General features: G+C 35.8%; 1 protein-coding gene across 1 annotated transcript in view; it reads right to left on the bottom strand.

Annotated features, from left to right (window-relative positions):
• LOC106463948 overlaps positions 1-21,377 on the bottom strand; it is a 59,149-nt gene that overhangs the window by 20,269 nt on the left and 17,503 nt on the right. Inside the window, exon 3 of the mRNA XM_013924037.2 lies at positions 10,936-14,277. Coding sequence (XP_013779491.1) covers positions 10,936-14,277 — 3,342 coding nt within the window. The remainder of the gene's footprint in view (positions 1-10,935; positions 14,278-21,377) is intronic.

The raw sequence follows: 21,377 nt of genomic DNA, 5'->3' as shown, positions 1-21,377 counted from the left end.
TTGCAATGGGTTTTAAGAGAGAACCAGACATAGCATGAAGGACAACATGGAGATTTCAATCTGGCAGAACAAAGGAATGTGGTGAATGGACCAGACAAAAAGAAGGGAAAAGGAGGAAACTAATGGGAAGAGAAGACTTTCCGAAAATGGAAGGTGTTCGAAAGGGCAATCCAATAAAGAGCAGCACTTGCAACAGACAAACCCTGATCAAACAACCAGGTGAGGAAGAGAAGGATGGGATGGTCAGAGGTCGAGGCCAATAGACAAAAGTTTGAAATAAGACCAACACCTCTGGTACACAGACAAGGAGGAATGGCAAATGATACAGGCAGGGAAAGCCTCTACATGAGGGACAAGTACCTGAGCTGAGGCACAGGACAAGGATAAAAGTAACACGTGAAGCTGAAGTGTGGTAATGGTGGGATGAAAAACACAGTGATCAGGACTGAGATAAGGGCAGAGGCTGTTGCTCTAGTTAGGGCCAAAGTAGAAGGAACTATGTCTGAGCCAACTAAAATGGAGCAACCAGTAGAGCACAACAAGTAGTGGAGAAAGACCTAGGAGATGAGTCTAATCAGAGGGTAGGCATATAGGAGAAAACCCCTCCAAACTTTCCTGAAAGCCTCCACCTCCAAGAGCCGAGGGTTGAGGAACTGGATACCAAAAAGGAATTAAGGTTGGCATTCCAGTGAGTGGTAAATGCATATATATTTAGCATTCCCAATTGAGAACACACCCACAGAAAAAAAAACAAAAAAACCTGAAGATGAAGGGACCACTGTGTCGGAAGAACCTGACTGAGATGTGATAAGCGATCAGCCACAAGATTCATAACTCTGGAAACATGACATGCCAGAACAATCATGTTGTGTCATTAGCCTAGTACAGGAGATCCAGAGTCTGAAAACAAAGAGATCTAGACTTGGTTCCCCCTTTCTTGGGAGATATAGCTGATGATAGTAGAATTGTCAGAATGAACTATAATCACCTTCCCCCACAAGAATGGGAGAAAATGATACAGAGCCTGATGAACTGCCAAAGGTTCCAGGATGTGGATTTGGAGAGTAACCTCCTAGACTGACTACCAACCCAAAATTTCTGGGGAATCAAGGAAAGTCCCCAAGGAAACGTCTTTAAATAGATGAGACTCAGTATGAGGTGGAGGAATGAGAACCTCCACTGTGGTCAAGTCCCTGTCAAGCCACCAAACAAGGACAGCCCTGGTCCCAGGTGGAAGGGAGATGGAATGGCCCAAGGAATCGTGGGGGAAGTTACACAGGTCAAGAAGCATCCACTGAAGGGAAAGCATGTGCACCTGACAAAATGGAATGAGAGCTTCCAAGAAAGCCCACATCCCCAAAAGAGAATTTCACATGCAGAGAGAGAAGGAGAAGGTAGGGCCTTCATGACTGCTCACTCCATATCCTGAAGCCAAAGTGGAGAAGGTGGCTTTGACGGAGATGGGAAGTGAAGGGAACCTCCAAATGAATAACAAACTGGAAGGGGGTAGTAAAAGACTTCTCCACCGAAGCAGCTTCATGAAGAAGTAAGCGGGTGTGAGTAACTGATTGGGCATGGGAAGAGGCGAGCAGAAGCCAGTTGTCCACATAATAGGGAGTCCGAAGACTCAACAAGTGAAGGTGATGTGCAAATGAGCATACCACTTGATAAAACACATATGGAGCTGAAGAAAGAACTAATGGCAGTGCCCAGAACTGGAAGACAGAATCTTCGTAGATGAACCAAAGAAAAATTACATTACACTGGGGCAAACGACCCAAGTTAGAGGTAGATGTTTCCAGATAATTATACAGCTGGTACAAATTTAAGACGGAACTCAAATCTCCTTTGTTTTTGGAAACAATAAATAGACAGGAGTAAAATCCCGGTTGAGTGGCCACCACCCATTCAATAGCTCCTTTGTGTGGTAGGTCTTGAGCAGACCCTGCAAGACAACTGGATGAGGTATGATTTCGAAGAGAAGGGAAGGAGATCTGAGAATTGGACAGATGGGGAGCCAAACAGAAGGCAGAAACCCTCAGATAGAACCCACAGAACTGTTGTGAAATGTAGCCAAAAAGGCACATAAACTAAACATACATAGAGAAAGTACACATTACTAATGAACTAACAAAACTTAGAAACGTGTAGATTCTACAAAGTACATAAAAATAACAAACCTACAAAACTAGGAAATTCAACTTAAAACAATAAGTAACACCTAAGGTACAAAACCACTACAGGAGCTTAGAAGATAAAAGACCCTAAATATAGAACAGATAAATCCACCCAATGAATCTATAAGACAAAGGACATGAAATTAAAACTTACCCTGAAAAGCATGAGAATAAAAAGGCACCCAGTAGACAATAACAAAGTTTGACTCAAATCTAATTTCCAATTAGATGTCAGTAGTAGTAAAGAAAAAAGATCTTACAAGTTAAATAATATTAACAGTGAAAAGAAGAAAAAATCTAAACAAAAACATGGGAATAATCACACTCCAAATGCAAGTTTAAACTAAAGTAACCATGATGGTAAAAGAAGGATAAAAATCTAACTTACCCAACACTGAGCAAAGAAGACATGAATGACCTAAATTATGGAGTGCGGAAAGCAGGTCCATCCACATAAAGTCACTGAACATGGGTAAACCTATGGGAAGTGAGAAATACATACTGAAAACTTACCACAGATCTCCTGGGAAAAAGAATAATATCTAACCCAGCAGATTACATGGAGGCACAGTAACAGGTGGAAAGTGCCATTGAAATAAAACTTCCACACAGCAGTTACATCCTTCTTCACAAAAAACATAACATAAAAAGAAAAAATCATCGGCTGAATGTAAAAAACAAACTCCTCGCGAACTAAAGCCTGTGCTTCCCAAGCAGACATCATTGATCCTGAGATCTGGGGACTAGTGTCAGAACCATCGTCTACTTATGGCAGGAATTTTATCAACCACAATATTAAAATTGGAATTCAAATGAACAAAGCAGAATTCAGAAAACAGAAACATTTCTAAAACAACTAGTAGAAATAAGGTAAATCAAACATAAGAAGTCAAAACTTGAAGTTGAAACTCATAAATATGTGATAAAGCACAATCAAAATTTTGTAATCTCATGGAGAAGGAATTAAAACACACATCTATACACTAGAATGTCAATCGAGAAAGTGAGGATAGTGCTGGAATGGTATAGGTGGCACAGTATGATTGGTGGAGGGTAGTCACAGAATCAGCATATGTTGCTGTTGCAAAAATGAAAGGGTATAAGAGACTGGTGTGCTGTTGGGAATTTTAGTAATGCTTGGAGGGCAAATCAGGGTCGAGATAGTATCATTTCAGAAGTAAGGGATATTCAAAATATAACGAGTGGAACAAGTCTTAACGTGCAAAAAAATAAAAAAGAATGAGTCTAGGAGAAAAAAAAGTCGATAACCTGATTTTTTTAAAGGTCTTTTAACTGATGAACTGAAGGTAAGTTATAAGAAACATGGCCCTGAGAATGGAAAATCTACTTTGACTGATGAAACTGTAAAGTAGAAAGATAGTAGAAAACCTTGTTTATCAAGCACAGGAACTGGCAACAGCTAAGCATGAAGAGGGAAAGAAATTACACAGAGATTAAACATAAGTATGTATAATTGTTATAACAAAGAGAATAATAGTAAAAGAGAGTTTTTAAATGAAAGATGAAAAGAGAACCAAGATTAAATATATCACCAAGGAGAAGAGGACAATGGTCTACTTGCAGTGGAACAAATCACATTCCAGACCAAATGAATTTTTTGTGATATAATAGTGTCAGGCATTTTTGTAAAAAAAAAAAAAGTAAAATATTTTTAATGATTGTGCTTTATTACTAAGTACCAATTCTAGTATAGCACTATTATAATGTAATTTGTGAAAATAGTATGATAATAATGAGGTTAACTTACCTGAGCAATATTTTTAGACAAATTCATTTTTCACATATTTTTAATGCATCCATTTTACAACTTAACTCATAAGAATAAAAAAAATGGACATGTTTTAGGAAATGTGATTTGTTTTTAAATTTTCAATTTTTAATTTCTTTGAGAAGAGATCACAGAAATGGTCTCAAAAGTTTCAGACATTTGAAAAATGGTAAAAAGCTGCTGTAAAAATTTTTCTTAATGGTTTCATGTTAGCTGGAAATGTATTTCCCAGTTCACTGGGAAATATATGTAATAGCCACAACGAAAGGTTCATTGAGAAGAAGCATGCCAAAAATCCCCAGAATTTTCTGTTAAAATAAATGAGGATAAATAACAAATAGTTGATTGTAAATTATTCCAAGAACATTACACTGTACCACAGAAATCATGGAAGAAGGTTTTTACACAAAAGGTGAGAAAGATAAAGCACTGTGCTCAGAACAAGCTTCACACAACCTAAACACCAGGAAGAAGGACCACAAAGGTATAATGCTCCCTAGAAATGACTATTGTATGTTTGATCATTATTAATGTGGATATAATAAAATGCAAGCAGACCATTTGAAACAAACTTCCCCTGAACAAGAGGCCCATTAAGAATTAATGAACAAGAAGCCTATAGTGAAGTAGAAGAGCACACTATACAAGCATACAGTCCAGGGATGTAAAAAGTACTAAAATATGTTACTCAATTTGAGTGAAAATACTATGTCAAAGAGTTACTCACGTACAAGTAGAAGTATCCATCCTGAAATTTACTTAAGTTAGAGTAAAAAAACATCCACTGAAAAAGTACTCAAGTGACAAAAGTAAAAAGTACAATTATCTGCAATTCTCTCAAACCCTACATGTATGTTGAGAGCCATGAAGTCTAGAAACAAAACTCTGTATGGAAAAGATTTATCAAACTACGTAAATGACCAGTGAATAGCAGTGATGTAAGATTTGTCATTCTTTTAGTTATCTGGAACACATTTGTTGTATATAATTAAATACTATGGTATTAACAACTACACTTTGGATTTCAGCCACTTCTTGCAGGCAACTGTGCATGAACTTATTACAACAGTAATGCCAATAATGAATACTGTACAAATCTTATTGTTTCAGAATAAACTATAATAGGAATTAAGTTTATGAATTCAACCAACTATATTATGTACAAAATTTCTAATTCAGTTTGAGAAGCAACTGGTTTTCAAAGTTGAAACAGTCAAGCCTAGCATGCAGAGGACTGAAAATCTGCCCAGCACAACTGAAAAGACGCTCGCAGGCAGCAGAGGCATGTTCAAATGTACGGCTATATCAGGTAGGCTGGGGAAAGATTTGAAAATCTCCATGCCATTAACAGAGCGTGCCAAGGTCCCTCTTCCCGAAGCTATGCTGTGGCTTCAGAGTTCCCGAGCATGCCTTGGATTTTGACTACCTGCTACAAATTTGAGTTTTGAGAATAGTAATGAAATGTATAAAATGAAAGGTAGTAGAGTTAATGTACATGTAATTCTCCTAAAAATTACTTAATTTACAGTTAAAGTATTTGAAAATATAGATAGTTTTGAAAAGTAGATACTGAAAAAAATTACTCAAGCACCGTACTTAAGTAAAGTTACTTCGTTACCTTTACACCCCTGAGCATACCTGTATTCTGTTTCATTAATGACATTTCTTTATTCCTTTGCATTAGAAAGATTTTAATCTACACCAGATGTGATGATCAATAACTGTTAAGCCAATAAATGCATTTACACACATATGGTTTCTGCGGTTATTTTTCATTAGTCTTCTTCTGATTTTATACTAAATATTCTGATATTATTTAAATTTCTGTAAGTCTACTTAACTGTACACCAATATGTAATTTTTAATTATAAATAATAAACTTAGCTTTCATGTCAGAATTTTCATATTCAAAATCTGAACTGTTAATATTTTCACTTTCCAACAGTAATTACAATTCAATTTGATAGTGCTATTAATTAAAAAACTTTAATGTGACAATATGAAACATTGGACTTCTCATACGATGAAAGAGTTAATACAGGTAGTTAAATGTAAAAGCCAGGTAAACAATACCAAACAATCTAAATTATTCAAAAGTGGTTTAGTGAAAACATTACATACAATTGGAGAAAGAGAAAACTAAATGAACATTCAATTACATAGCACAACAGCGAAAATGCAGGTTAGAAAAAAAAAATTATGTATCAGCTTAAAAACATATAAAGTTCACAACAATAAAAAATGCATATAAAATCAAAAGAATTTAGCCATATATTGTAATTTCTTTAGAATAACTGAGGGAGAAGGAGTAATATTAGGTCAGGCATTGACAAATCCTGGGTGCCAGGTCGCCATGGCAACTAGAAATTTCATCATAGTACCTGGTATTTTCTCCCATTTTATTTGTGGGTAGGGCTGTGCTAAATAGAACTCAATTCTAGAACAGCTATAGACTCTTGAAAGTCTGGAACTATTTTTGCATTCTTTGAGTCCTAAATTAAACTTCATTTCTATGATCTTAATGGTGGATTCAGCACTTCTTGTTTTTCAGTAATGAAACTCTGCAGTTGCACATGTTACTCATTTTACACCAATTTGTTTTCTTCTTTCTCTTAATTCAACCAATCAATGCACATGTTTAGAATAAGATGGAACCAAATGCAGTTAATTCAAACAATACTATCATGTGGTCATTAATATGCACTCAATGCTGTGAAAGTAAATAAATATACAATAGTACCTCAATTATCCATGCTGGTCCAGGGAAAGCAAAAAATTGCAGATAACAGAAACAGTGGATAATCAAGACACTAATATATCTCACTAGTTAGCCCATAGATTAATCTAAATAAAAGTTTCCAATATATTTAAGTTCCTTATTTTAAATTATAATCTTTCTACTGTTATTTAATTACATTATCATGAAAAATTATAAAAGTCATCACAAACATCATAATCATAAAAGCCAAGTGTCAGTCAGTCTTAATTTCTCCAATTTTCATGATTTACACGAGTCCAATTCAACTTTTGCTCCTATAATACTTCCTCTTTTGATTGTCAGTTCTCGTTTTAGTTGAACTTAATGTTTAAGATAGGTGTAAATAGCTCATAAATTTTGGCACTTTTTCTGCTATAGACACATAAGTGCATCTGCACCCTCTCAACTCCTATGAAAAATAAGTAAAAAATTAGTACAAATCTATGCTTGGGACTTATTACGAAAAAGCCTTTGTTAAAACAGGCTGAAGATACCAATTATCTGTAAGGAAGAGAACGATGCATAATTGGGCGACACCCAAACACAAACTGAACATGCTCTGAAGTTGAGCGAAATCTAAATCTAAATGTGTATTCTGTGTTTTTGTATAATGTTTTTAATCACTAATCAAATACAGTTAACCAAGCTACAAATATTTTGTATTCCTCTCTTAACAGCTAAAAAAGAAAGAAAAAAGACTAGGCTTGAGCTGGCCAACTTACGATCTGAATGAACACCAGATCCTGCACATGAAAACCCCAATATCATGCAACACCTGAACTTTTGCAACCAAAATTAATTTCTGAGTGACAATTTCTCCAAAACATGTAAAGTATTGTCTAGAATTGTAATGGCACAATTATTTTTGAGAAAATTTGGGGAAAATAAAAAAAATGGCAAATAATCAAGGTACTTAAAAAACAAAAAACTTGACCAAGAATTTTGTGAATAATGTGAAAAATTAGTGTAAGAACAAATTGGAAGAGAAGATGAAGATTAATCCTTACACCCAGCAGATGCTGCCAGCGTCTGGATGATAATTCCAGTTTATCCATTGGACAGTGACCAATAACATTTGTTTCTTTGGCTAAAAACTAATTATTAGGAAAACCTGAAAATAATTTCATCAGAACATGAAAACATTACGAGCTTAAAAAAAGAGTTAAAATAAACAAGTTGGAACATACACTTATTGTAGGGAAAAAAAATGCAAGAAAGAGACAGACAATTCATAGTTAAATTTAGTGAATGGAGAGGAAAGGAAAAGTTACTGATAATAAAGGGAAAGCTAAAAGGGACAACCATATATTTAGATGAAGATTATGCACTGGAAATGAGGAAGATCCAAGTGATGTTACATCAGATGGGCAGAGATGCAAGAGGAAAAGGAAGTAAAACAAAATTGGGACTTCAAAAACTGTGTGTAGATAGGAAATAGTTGAAGTGGAGTAAAGGAGAAGTAAAAGGCACAGAGCTGGCTGTGGGAGGACATATCAGAAGACCTATGAAAATGTATGGGCCAATCATCAATAAATAGGAACTCAAAAACTGATTGAATCCTTGGAAGAAACTAGAAAAAGACCCTTGTAATGAAACAGCAGGAACAAGGTAGTGTAGATTTTAACCTGAGATAAAACAATAAAATTACTTTTTTTTGAAGTATGAGGAGACTTTGTAACAAAAATGATTTTTAGGAATATATTTATAGTTTGACATTATTGTTTTAGTTGGAAGATGGGTTGAGAAGAAAAAAGAATCAACATGAGCGAAACAACTTCATGATGGATGTGAATGATATTTTAAGGAAGTTGTTAAGGAGAACACTCAAAGGAAAGCAAAGGTGGACAACTGGTTGAAACTGTCAAGAAATTTGTCTCCATTAATATCCTGTAATTCATGGAAGCTAGGAGTTACAATCTGGAAAGTCAATTTTCTGCAGATTTCTGAGTTTTTCTTCGTCATCTGGGTAATTTTCTGTGAATCTTGTAAATCCGGTTTAAAAATATAGGGGAGGGGGTTTCCCGACATTATCACGATGTTCCACATGCTTTCAATGTTTTGTAAACAAAAGGCCCGACTCCTCATTGGCTGCTCTCCATCTAAAAATCCACTGTGCAAGTGGTCTGGTTGCCTACATCATGCCAATGTGAAGACAGCAATTTTTCAGGTAAAATTGAAATAGAATTCATCAAAATCCATCTTTATAATTCACCATCCAACTTCAAAAACATAATCAGTAAACCACCTTCTTTTCATATGATGACATATCTGATAAATATGTCAAGCATCTATCCTAAAGTGAGTGATGAAACTTGGATGAAAACACTGTTGGAATTGTTTCGTCGCTGAGCCGATCAGTCACTTTTGTCAGTGCACGGAACTATTTTAACTACATGTCATGATGTAAATGGACACAACAACTTATAGATGAAAATGCTTCAACCTAAAAGGAATACTTTTATTCTGAAAACTGAAAATGTTTAAGTTCAGACAGGAACTTGGCTGGTTTTGTGTGGGTGATAATAGGGTTATTTATTAATTTAGCAAATACAATGATGGACTATTTATTTCACGGGTAACAAACAAGAATAGATAACTCCTTTACTGAGGAGAAAAAGTGAATTTTTCACAGAATACAGTGCACCCGAAAATATTCATATTTTGTGCCTCAAACATATTCAGAATCACCCTGAGAGCATATAATTTTCAAACATTTTTGGGGAGCTCACAGTGCCCCTGAACCCCCAACTGGATTTATTCTCGCTACCCGATCATAGTCCACTCTGCACGATTTCAGTTTTTTTATTTTTTCCTGTTGACATCTCTGTACAATAAGAAATTCCTGCAAGTGTGATAAATGGAGAATAATTACTATGTATAACAATCTTCGGATTGAAGAAACTTTGGACTTTGACAACAACTATCTATAAGATTAGTAAACTATTCTAATTGGAGACTTCAATGCGAGAACTGGTAATAAACTGGTGAGTGGATTTGGAGATCAAAGAATTAAAAGAGGGAATTCTGCTAGAGAGGAATTCTGAAGCTAAAATCTCCAATACTGAGACGAAAAACTAATGGATTGGTGCAATAATGAAGGATATTTAATTTTAAATGGATGAGTCACAGGTGACTATGAAGGAAAGCTGATTTATGACTAAAGTGGAAGAAGCACTGTCATTGACTATGTCATAGCAAAGAATGACACACAAAATTATATTATGGTAATGTATATTGCTGAAAGAATCAAATCTGGCCATCTACCAACTGATGTGAGGTTGAAAGATGAAACAGTACATGAGGAAGAAGAGATCCTTACAACAGAGTGGTATTATAAATGAAATCCAAGTAAAAGATTTGCATTCATAGCTAACCTGGAATATCAGTGGTGGCAAATAAAAACTGAGAGAGATAAGGAAAGGAGAATATAGGTCCTCAATGAAATTTTTAAGAGTGCCAAGGAAATTAGGATCAAACAAGACAAAAACTAAAGGAAGCATTATGGAAAATAACAGATAAAATATAAAGTTTTACTGAAAACAAACGTGTGAAATTTATTTAGGGGTTTTTAGAGATCATGGAAATGAGATTTTATATTTTTGAGATGAAGAAAAATATTTTTAATCTTAACATGAAAATCAATTTGCACTCAGACTAGTCAAAAAGAAGACTTGATATAGTCATGGACAAATCTTTAGTAAAAAATACTTCCTTACAAAATCAGATTTTTTTTGTGTACAAAAAACTTTTAATGTTTTCTGAATGCCCCCCCCCCCAATACACTCACTGGGCTCGGGTTGCCTCAAGGGTGTTTGGAGCTCTAAAGCCACAAGTTGCAAAATAACTATAAACATAAAAAATGCATAATTAAGACATAAGTAATTGAAACCAAAATATTATTTCAAAAGTAGAAATCTACCTAACAAAACAATCTTTTAACTTAAATAGGAGGAAACATTTAAAAAGCAATAATAATACAAGTATAATGAAATTAAATGTAGCGTTTCCTTTGTTCGTGTGAAACACACTGTTTTACATCAATAAACATACTGTAACTGAAAACAACATAGCTGATGTATGAGGTCAATCTCTCTTTTGAGCGTGACTTTAATATTAACCAATGGTATAATTTACTTCTGTAAATATATAAATAAAAATTAAATGTGTCACTTCACTATACTTTTTTCTGGGCATGAATGAGGTGTACTTACAGGTTCTTGTTTATTTGGTCCTACTCCTTGAACTAACGTTTCTTCTGCATTAAGATGTCGTTTTCCAAGCTCTATCTGTTTCTCTGTCTCTTCAACTATTTTCTTCAGATCTGTGATCTGCTTGTTTATTTCATCTTGCAACTTACTGTTTTCTAAAAGAAGTGGGTCTTTGTGACCATCTTTTTGTCTTTGTTTTTTCCTCATCATTTCTCCTTGCATTTTACGCAATCTCTCAACTTCAGCAATTAACACATTTAGTTGTGTCTGTTGTTCTTTTTTCTTTTCAACTAACATCTTTAGCTCTTCTTCTGTCAAATCAACAAATTTTTGTTCTGGCTCCTGTAGAACTTTGGGTGCATTAAATACAGAAGTGGTTTGAACATTAGACTCTAATGGGATAATTCTAAGGTTGGAGCGAGTGGTTACTCTCTTATGAGAAGACTGCAAATATTTTGATGGTAAACTTGGAGGAGGAACTGAAAGTGATGGCATAGTAACATGTTGAGAGAAAGTAGGAACTGCAGGAGGAATGCTATATGGAGGGTACTGGTAACCTGGAGGAGGGAAAGATGTGAAAGATGGAGGAAACAACTGTTCATTTGGAACATTACTGCCTGGTGGAGGACCATATGACTCTGGAAAAGTAGGTGGTGGGTAGGAAGCTATAGGGGTAGGTAAGCTACTATCAGGGTTTCCGTGAAAAACAACACTTAGTTCTGAATGAGATAAGCCAGTGTTAAAAAATGAAGAATTTTGCACTGTCTGGTTAATTTCATAAAGTTCATGCGCCTTTGTACTGATATTATGTACATTCATCTCTAAAGGCCTCCTAGAATCATAAGTTTCGTACTGTGGGCTCCTTCTAGGACTTTGGGGGGAGTAACAAGGGGAGTAACTCCTATGCTCTCTTTGGTGACTTCTCTCTGGAGACCTTCTAGGGCTTTTCTTTTTTCTTTCAAAAGAATCTCTTACTGGGCTTCTTTCAACAGAATAATTTTCCAGTGAGGAGCCTTCATAGAAACCTTGTGACCTATGTCTTCTTTCTAAAAAGTCCCTCCTTGGGCTTGGTGAGCTCCTTCTTTCCAATGAGTATTTTCTTGAAGATTTTTCCATAATTTCTAAAGACCTTCTGGATACTTCTAAAGAATCTTTTCTTAAATTTTCTTCATCAAACTGTTGCCTTAAGGAATGTGGACTCCTTTGCAGACTTTCCAACAAGTATCTTTCCTTCTCCACCATTCTTTTTCCTTGAACATCACACCTAGACTTTTGGTTATATTCAATGTAATCATAATCAGGACTAAATTCTCTTCTTTCAAAATACATTTGTCTTTCATCATCATAACCTGGACAATATTCTTTTCTTTTAATTAAGGCTTTTCTACCAGCATCATAATAGGGACTAAGATCTCTTCTCTCCAATGACGTTTTCCTAACAGTATCATAACCAGGTCTAAACTCTCCTTCTTCTGGTGAGAAGTAACTAACATCATAACCAGGGCTAAGAGTTTGCTTCTGAAAAGAAGTTTTCCTGCCAACATCATGAACAGGGCTAATATATCTCCGTTCGAGTGACATTTTCCTACTAGTATTATACTCAGGACTATGATCTCTTCTTTCATGTGATGCTTTTCTACTAACATGATAACCAGGCTTAAACAGTTTTCTTTCGACAGGTGTTTTCCTGCTGATATCACCATCGGAGCTACGTTCTCTGCTTTCACGTGACATTTTACTACAAGTATCAAAACTAGGGCTATGCTCCCTTCTTTCAATTGAAGTTTTTCTTTGAACATAATGATCAGGACTATTTTCCCTCCTTTTATATGATCTTTTCTGAACACCACAGTCCAATGAAGGACTTAATTTCTTTGGCACTTTAATTATCTTTTTTGATTCTTCAGGGCTGTGTTTCCCTTGTTTTCTATGATAATCAAGTTGTTCATAATTTCCAAGCTCACTGTCTAAACTTCTGAAATGTGCTAATTCTTCTTTCAAAGCTCTCAGCTTCTCTTTAGATATATCCTCATAAGAAGAACTGTAATGAGGATTCATTTTAAGTTCCAACTTCGGACACTTGCTCTTGCCAATGTTATCTGTTTCTAACTTGTGCTTGTGAATTGAAGAGTTTGACAATGGACTGTGAAAATCCTCCAATGATCTGGAATATCTTGAAGCAGAATGATGCCCTTTAACATTTTCCCTTGGTGGAGATTCCCACTTTCCATACATTTGATTTTCTTTGAACTCCTGAGAAATACTTCTTTCTTGATTAGGACTTTTATTTCTTAGAAAAGAGCCCTTATCTTTAGGTAATTGTAAATCTATTGTTAAATCATCATCAGTTGGTTCACTCTTACCTTTGTATGACAGTTTTTGGCTCTCAGATTTTTTGGTATCCTCACACTCAGTCTTCAGTTTCTTAGTGCTAATAATATTTTTACATTTTTTGCTTCTTGGTATTGGACTTGGTGTTCTACTTCTAGTACACACATCTCTTTGATCACTTCTTTCAAAGTTATCTTCTTCATCACTCCATCCACTACTTTCTTTATTACCTGTATTATGATTAAGTTTCTCTCCAATTCCTGGGGGCGAGCCACGCATAAAAGGTTTTTCACTAACTTTTGAGATATTTTCACTATCACCATACAAAAACTCTTCTTCATCATCAATGCTATCAAAATCTAAACCTGGGATTTGTGGAAGATAAATACTGTCTCTCTTCTTTGAAGCACTATTATTAGTTATAGTTTCTTTTCCAAAACTATCAGATTGCTCATCTGCTCTACGAATTTTCAAAATAGATTTAAGAGGCTTGCTACTATTAACTGGTTGTGAAACTGGACTTTTAACTTTGTTTCCAACTAAATCCCTTTCTTGATAGGTTTTTTCCTTTTTTAGGTAGCAGAGATTTTTAATGGTTTCTCTCTCAATCTTTTTTATATTGCTGTCCTCTTCATCTTTTTCTGTATGAGGACTAAGGTCAGGACTGTAACACTGCAGTGCTTCTAATGCTGAACTCGTGTCTGTTCTTGCAAAATTATCCAGTCCAAGTTTTTGTTTCTCCATTAAAGCTCTTTCTAATAACTGGGATCTAAGATCCTTTTCTTCACCATACTGAAGATTATACCTGTTTTCTTTCATCTTTTGTTCTTTTTCACCAGTATTTGAATCATCACCCATTTTTAATGGTTTCTTCTTCATACTTTCTATCTTTTCTTCGTATCTCTCACTACCCTTCTGGTTATCAATTACTTCAGAACTCTCATAGGAGCAACATAAGGCTCCCATAACACCAGATTTTTCATCTTCAGAACTTCTTATGGGTTTTACAGTGAGCTATAATGTTAAAAAAACAACATATTACATAACATTTATACAAGAAATAACTCCATAATTTTGAGAATATATCACAGTAATAAACAAATTGACTTTACACATTTACAAATATATAACATTACAAACAAAACCAGAATTACATATGAAAAAAAAAAAGTTTTAAAAATGTTCATAAAAACACTTATTATTTCCATACAGTATCACACAATTTATACATGTTTATAGATACAAACTATATACAAAAGATTTGTCAGAAAAAAAAACAAAAAAAAACTACACATGGCACAGACACCTATGTACATATCATCTACTGTTAGTGGAAAAAATCAAATTTATTCACTTTCCCCATGACTGCATGTGGAATGGAGTTCCCATATGTTATTAAACAAACTGATTCTTATCTAAGTGTATTAATAATAATTAAACTCCTTACAATGTCTGCCTGATATCAAACTAAATTTAAATTACATTTATTGTCTTATTTATTTCTTCCTACTCCTTCCTCTTCCTTTCGTTTCAACCCTTTCCCTTCTCCTCCTTTATCTTCTGACATTTTTCTTTTCTTCTTCCCACTCCTGTATATCTGCTTCTCTTTCTTTACATTTTCCTTTAGTAAACTCTTTACATCCTTTCCTTTATTCCACTATATTTTCTTTATCAAAGCATTTTAATGGTTATTTCAATGTTTCTTCTTTTCTCTTACATAATACACAATTCTTTTTCTAGTTTTCCAAAGATTATTCTCCTTAATTTTCACAACTAATTTTTGATAATGCTTTACACTCATCCCATTTCAATTCCCTCAAGTATTATTTAATTCTCACTTAATGTTCAAATACCTTTTGACATATGTGCTATATTTTGACTTTGTTACTTTCATTTTCTTGTCAAAAAATACCTATCCTTTATTCTAAGTCTCTTTATAATCCATTTCTTTCCTCAAATTTTCCTTCTCTCTATCCAATAACTCCAAGCCTTTGTATTGCTTCTTTTTTGTTCTCTTCATATTTGTCTCTCACATTTTATATCCATCTTTCTTTTGCTTCCTTTTCATATTCAACAGTTCTCAGTATTGTCTTCTGCCACACTTGTAAGGTCCCTGCTTTTCAATTACTATAAACAGACATATTCCTTTCTATTTCCATAACCCATTTACTATATTTTATCTTCATGTCCATGCATCAGTATTTCTTTAAAAACAGCATCAAGTTTTCTTTCTGAGGTGGATGTTGGTTGGATATAATATACAAATAATTATTCTTGCTTTTTTTGATCAAATAATTGATATCAAGGATGTTTCATTACTGCTATGAAAAATATAATCCACATTCAGTATCCATTATTTCATTACCAAATACCTATACTTCTGATTTCGACTCTTCTTCTTCTGGTGCAAAAATAATAGTCATCTGTATATGCAAGCATTTAAATCTCTCCTTTGTAGTTCCTCCTCCAGCTTGGTTCTTCTTCAAATTTTCTTTTGTCAATTAAACAACAAGCCTAATGAGTAGCATTGTCTCACACCCTATGTAGGGAAAAAATTTCCAATCTGCTTACTTCCCACTATATTGCTTGCCTTGTCATCCTCACATACACATAATTTATATAGTACCTTCCTAATATTCTGTTTCATAAACTGATTAAATCACTAATTCACTCCATTTTTACATCCTACCTATCTTTCAGGGTATCTCTCTGATATCTCTCTCTCTCTCTTGCATCCAGTTATTAATCTTTCTCCTACTATCATTGCATTTATCTTAACCAATTATTTAGTGTGACATTCCTTCATAATGTCCTTGTTTCCAATCTCCCTGTTTATAAATTGGATAAATGACTGGTTCACTTCATTCTTGTGGGAAGATGAGCTGAACAATTAATGGAATTTGACAATCAATTAATCTTCAGCCTCGATAATCAATTACATTCAGATAATCCACTGTTCTTACAAAACTTGATGAGTTGGAATAATCAAAAATAGTAATAAGTGGAACATATCAATTAGTCAATTACTTTCATGAATTATGACACTAACCAATTAAGCTGAAAAGCCTTGAATTAATAAAAAATAATAATAACGCAATTAATAATGGCAATATTTTGATTACTTGGATTGTTGGAATAATCTAAAACAGTGGATACATAGCTACACAGACAGAAATGTTATTTCCCTCATGCATTTGCTTCTGCGATTTGCATGCCACTAGCCTTGAGACAACTCCAACCTAAATTCACATGTTTAATGTGAATTTGCACTGGTACATGATAATTTCATCAAGTGACAATAGTCCTCCACCAACAGGAGAGCAACAGAACTTCAATGTGCAGTAACTCCCCCTATTCTTAAATGAAGAAAAAAAAGGTGCACCAAAAGTGGGGAAGAGAGTTGAATATCTATATGAAATACATTTTCAGGTAAAGAAAATGTTAACTTCTGAGACAATAACTCACCTCTGCATATAAAAATTCTAGAATCCCACAATGAAATGGTGGAGGGACCAGTTCAAAATTTAGCCTAAATGAGATCCCTTCAGCAAGTGCCTGAAGGAAAAGCCATGAAGTGTGGCACCTGATGGCAGGGGCACACCCCATGGAGAACTGTAACTCATCTCAACCAGGGTATACTCTTTGCCTGAGGTGAAAGAGAAGGAAAGGCAAAGGAGCCTGAAGTGTTACAAGAATTGGCAGACAATATTTGCAGAATGTGATTATGACTGAGTACCTACACACAAGTGGTTGGCAAGCCAGTATGTGTAATGTGGTTAGGGCATGATCAGACCATACTATGTGTTCTCATCTCATCTCTACAAGACAGACTCTGGCTGTAGGGCACATTCACTTCTCACCATATTGCCCTAAGTCCAATCAGTGAGGCTTCTCCATGGTTCACCACCCCAGCAGCTAGGAACTGAATTCGCATTGGGGAAACTCAAAGAAGTGCCTGGATTCCTATTGGATCACCAGCTGGAAAGGTCTTTCCTGAAGACTGTGAAACCCTATTTTTAAAAGCAGACAAGCATGACTCAAAGATATGGGTAATCACTTCCCTGGTTCTGGCTTTTTCCTTGATAGTCCATGGAATTGGTATGGTCTGGATCAGACAACGAGTATGTGTTCACCATAAGGACACCTCTAATGGTCTTGCAGAACACCCCCCTCTCACAATGGGAACTGGTAGAGCCAGGGCAGATGGTTTGAATACTTTACATTACCCCCTGGCCCACTGCAGATTTTGGGAAATAAGCATACCCTGGGAAGCAACACCAGCTACCTGGCAAGATCCAGTTTGACAGAAGAGAGAAAAAAGGAATAAATAAATATTATATATATATATATATATATATATATATATATATATATATATGTGTGTGGGTGTGTATATATATATATACATACACACACACACTATTTGCAGAATGGCAACTGAGGAAAGTCCAAATCCTACTGGAGATGTAACAACCAAATGAAGAAGATAATGAGTGATGAAGCTGCGAGTTGTAGTCAACACGCCCATCTGGAGGATCTTGTCTGGCCAAAAGAGGTGGTCTGCCACAAGGTTCCTAATTTCTGGTACATGGCAGGCAATAAGACAAACCCAATGTGAATGGCCCCAGAATAATAAGTACAATGCCCAAAAGGTTCTTGCAATGCAAAAGGGTCTTGATGGTTGCTGTAAGAAATGGCCATGAAATTGTTGGGATGGATCATGACCAAGTGATACATCAGAAGGAGCAGGAAATGGAAACATGCCTACAAACAACAAGAAGTTTGAGCATGTTGATGTGGAGTGAACACTCAATCTGTATCCAAATGCCAGAAATCATGTCATTATTCAGAGAATTATCCCAACCTGAGAAAGAAGCATTAGTGAAGAGCTGGAGACCCACTCTAGGAGTGGTAAGGGAGCACCAGAATTAGTATTAGCACTGTTTAGCCACCATGACAATTCCTTGAAGAGAGGAGAAGGTTGATTCACAATTGAGGACAATGGATACTGAGAAGATTCCAGTAGTCTTCCAAGGTACATACATGCATGCCCCAAAGAAATAAGGGATTCCAAGGAAGCTAGAATCCCCAAAAGTGAAGGAACCTCTCCCACAGGATGAGAATGAGAAGTGCAAATCTTGGTGACCAAACATGCTATAGCTTCCAGGAAAAAGGAGAAGGCTGAGACAACAGTTGAAGAAAATGCCAAGACTATCCAAGACATGCATGCCCCAAAGAAATAAGGGATTCCAAGGAAACTAGAGTCCCCCAAAGTGAAGGAACCTCTCCCACAGGATGAGAATGAGAAGTACAAATCTTGGTGACCAAACATGCTATAGCTTCCAGGAAAGAGGAGAAGGTTGAGACAACAGTTGAAGAAAATGCCAAGACGTACCAAATATTGAGTGGGCCTGAAAAAGGACTTGAATATCTTGACAAGCCACCTCAACTGAGCTGCCTCCTGTAAAAAAAAGAGGTGTGAGAAGAGGATACCTTCTGGGAAAGGGCCAAGAGGAGCCAATTGTCCATGTAGAAGTGGAATCTCAATTCCAGACCATGAAGGTGGCAAGTAAAGGTCCTGATGATTTGACTGAATACATAAAAGGCCAACATTATGAAGAAGAGAGTGGCATGGAATTGGAAGATGCGATTTCAATGGATAAGTTGTAGAAAACATCTGGATGACATGGCATTTGAGATGTGGAAGAAGGCATCTAACATGTTGACCCTGATCATCCACAGTTTAAGTGAAAAGGACCACCAGAAAGAAAAAAAATATTCCATCTGAAATCATGGAATGACTAGAAATCAGTTGAGAGACAATATGTTGATTACCAGACACCAGTTCCCAGTCTCCTTGGGGACCACAAGAGGATGAGAGTAAAAGCCATACTCTCTTGATGGCATTTGGCCAAAAGACCCAATACTGCATTTTTGAGATGCTGAAGATAGACTGGGTTGGATGAAAGGGAAAAGGAGTTGAGAAGAAGAGATAGGGGTGTTGAGAAGTGGACAGAAAAATCATGGGTGAAAACCTGAAGAACCCACCTGTTGGTAGAGAACTCTGACCAAAGTTTAACCAACTGAGACAAATGGGTGCCCACTGGGCCCAACACAACAGGATAGTCACTGATGAGACATGCAACAACATGATAGCAGATAGTGATAGGATGGGAAAAGGAAGGTCTGGAAGGTGGAACAGGAAGGCTAGAGACAGATAAACCTAGTTGAAGAACAAGATTTGAAAAACAATGGTGAGAAAGGCGAGATATCAGGAAAGATAAAGAAGACTGGTGTTGAGTTACATTGGCCCAGATCTCCAGTGAATCAGGAACACCACTGCAAATATCAGGTCAAAGAAAGGAATCCTGATGGAAATCACGAAGATAAGAAGTACGGATACATTAATAAGAAGTGTATCCCAACCCAACAAGTCCCAATAACAGAGGAACCAAGTAAACAGGGATAGGACAAATGAAGTGGTATGGGCCATAATGGTAAAAAGGTAATAAACCTCTCCTGAAAACTTTTCTGGAGCATGATGAAGTGCCTCAGACATAAGATGTAGGGATGAGAGGTAATGTAGGAGGTTGGTGAGAAAAAGACATGAAAACTGGGCACCATAGAAAGCAAAACAGAAGACAGGGAGTATGCTCCCCAAGCAGATAATAGAAATTCCAATGACTGAAAATCCAGAAAGGGAATGGAAGAATAGCTGTAATCTAAGACATAAAAATCAAGGAGGTGACGAGGACTAGGCATGTGGGTATGGGTGCAAAACTGTCCAAGAAAGAAATCAGCATGAACCCAACTATCAGGCAAAGGAGGAAATAAAAAAATAATCTTGAGAATTAGAATAATGGAGCAAAGATCAAGAAAAATCATAAGACAAAAGCAAAAAAAAGAAAATTTTGAAGATTTTCCTTGATCGGGAAGGAAGTACACAGCAGATCCAGGTGAAGGGAACAGTAAATCAAGTTTGTCTTTCTCCTAGTCAACCTCAAATTGAGAGGAAGAGATATCAGTCAAATGGATGGAAATAGAAGGCCCAACATGCATGACAGATCCCTCAACACAAAGTATATTTGAAATAACATTCTCAACAGTCAATGAGCTTCTCAAAGCCACAGTAAAAAATAGGGTTTGGGTGTGTAACATCATTACTCACACAGGGCAATGTTGAAGTCACTGTCACTTGAAAATATATAAGAATCAATGCTTTTAAGATAAAAGCCAAAAAAAATTGAAATCAAAGTTTCAGCAAAAATGCAAATCTCATCAAATTGAACTCAGCTGAGAAATTTGAACACATCTATTCAACACAATGCAGGAGAAAAAGAGTGCAGTTATCACAAGTGTGAGTGCATAGGGGGAGTTACTGCGGATAAAGGTTGTATCCCCATCCTATTGGTTTCTGATACTCAGCTGGATGCACTTTGGAGGTTCATTCATGCCTTCCTTCCTAATTAGTGCCTTTACCATTGCTCATTTTGTCTCTGTGGATACAGCTGAATCAAAGAATGTCAAACCAATGAGTTTTTCATTGAGATACCACAGATGTCCATTAAGTTTCTGACAGGCATATTTTGAAAAAGCAGAATTCATCTTCTTATACTTAACAAGGAAGTTAAGATCACTGCAAGAAGCAGAAACTTTATCAAAAGCAGTGAACCTTCCAGAAGTATTAGGATGTCAAGAAATTAATGTTGCATTTTGGAACACTTTCGTTACCCCCCCCCAAAAAAAACATACATCACGTATAACAAACCACTTAAACGTCACATTAGTGTAGCCTATATAATATGTAAAGTTTAGTATACTGTAATCCCTTATAGTGATGGCACACAACGAGACACACATTTGGCATGTAATGTTGTTTGAATACAAGAAGGGAAACAATACCCCTGTAGCCACAAAGAAATTTATGGAAATGTTTCAAACATTCATAAGTGTCAATGATGGTTCAGCAAATTTCGTTAAAGTTGCATTAGCCTTCAAAACTGTGATGGCGCTTGTTAGTCTAATGCAATGCAACACATTCATGAAATGGCCCTCATATTGAATATCTCTCATGAAACAATACGTAATGTGCATGAACCATTTTTGGACAGAAT

Source organism: Limulus polyphemus, unplaced genomic scaffold (genome assembly GCF_000517525.1).
Source record: "Limulus polyphemus unplaced genomic scaffold, Limulus_polyphemus-2.1.2 Scaffold1527, whole genome shotgun sequence".
In the NCBI taxonomy this organism is placed as follows: Eukaryota; Metazoa; Arthropoda; class Merostomata; order Xiphosura; family Limulidae; genus Limulus; species Limulus polyphemus.
Note: the sequence above shows the minus strand (reverse complement) of the source record. Positions and strands in the feature narration are given on the sequence as shown.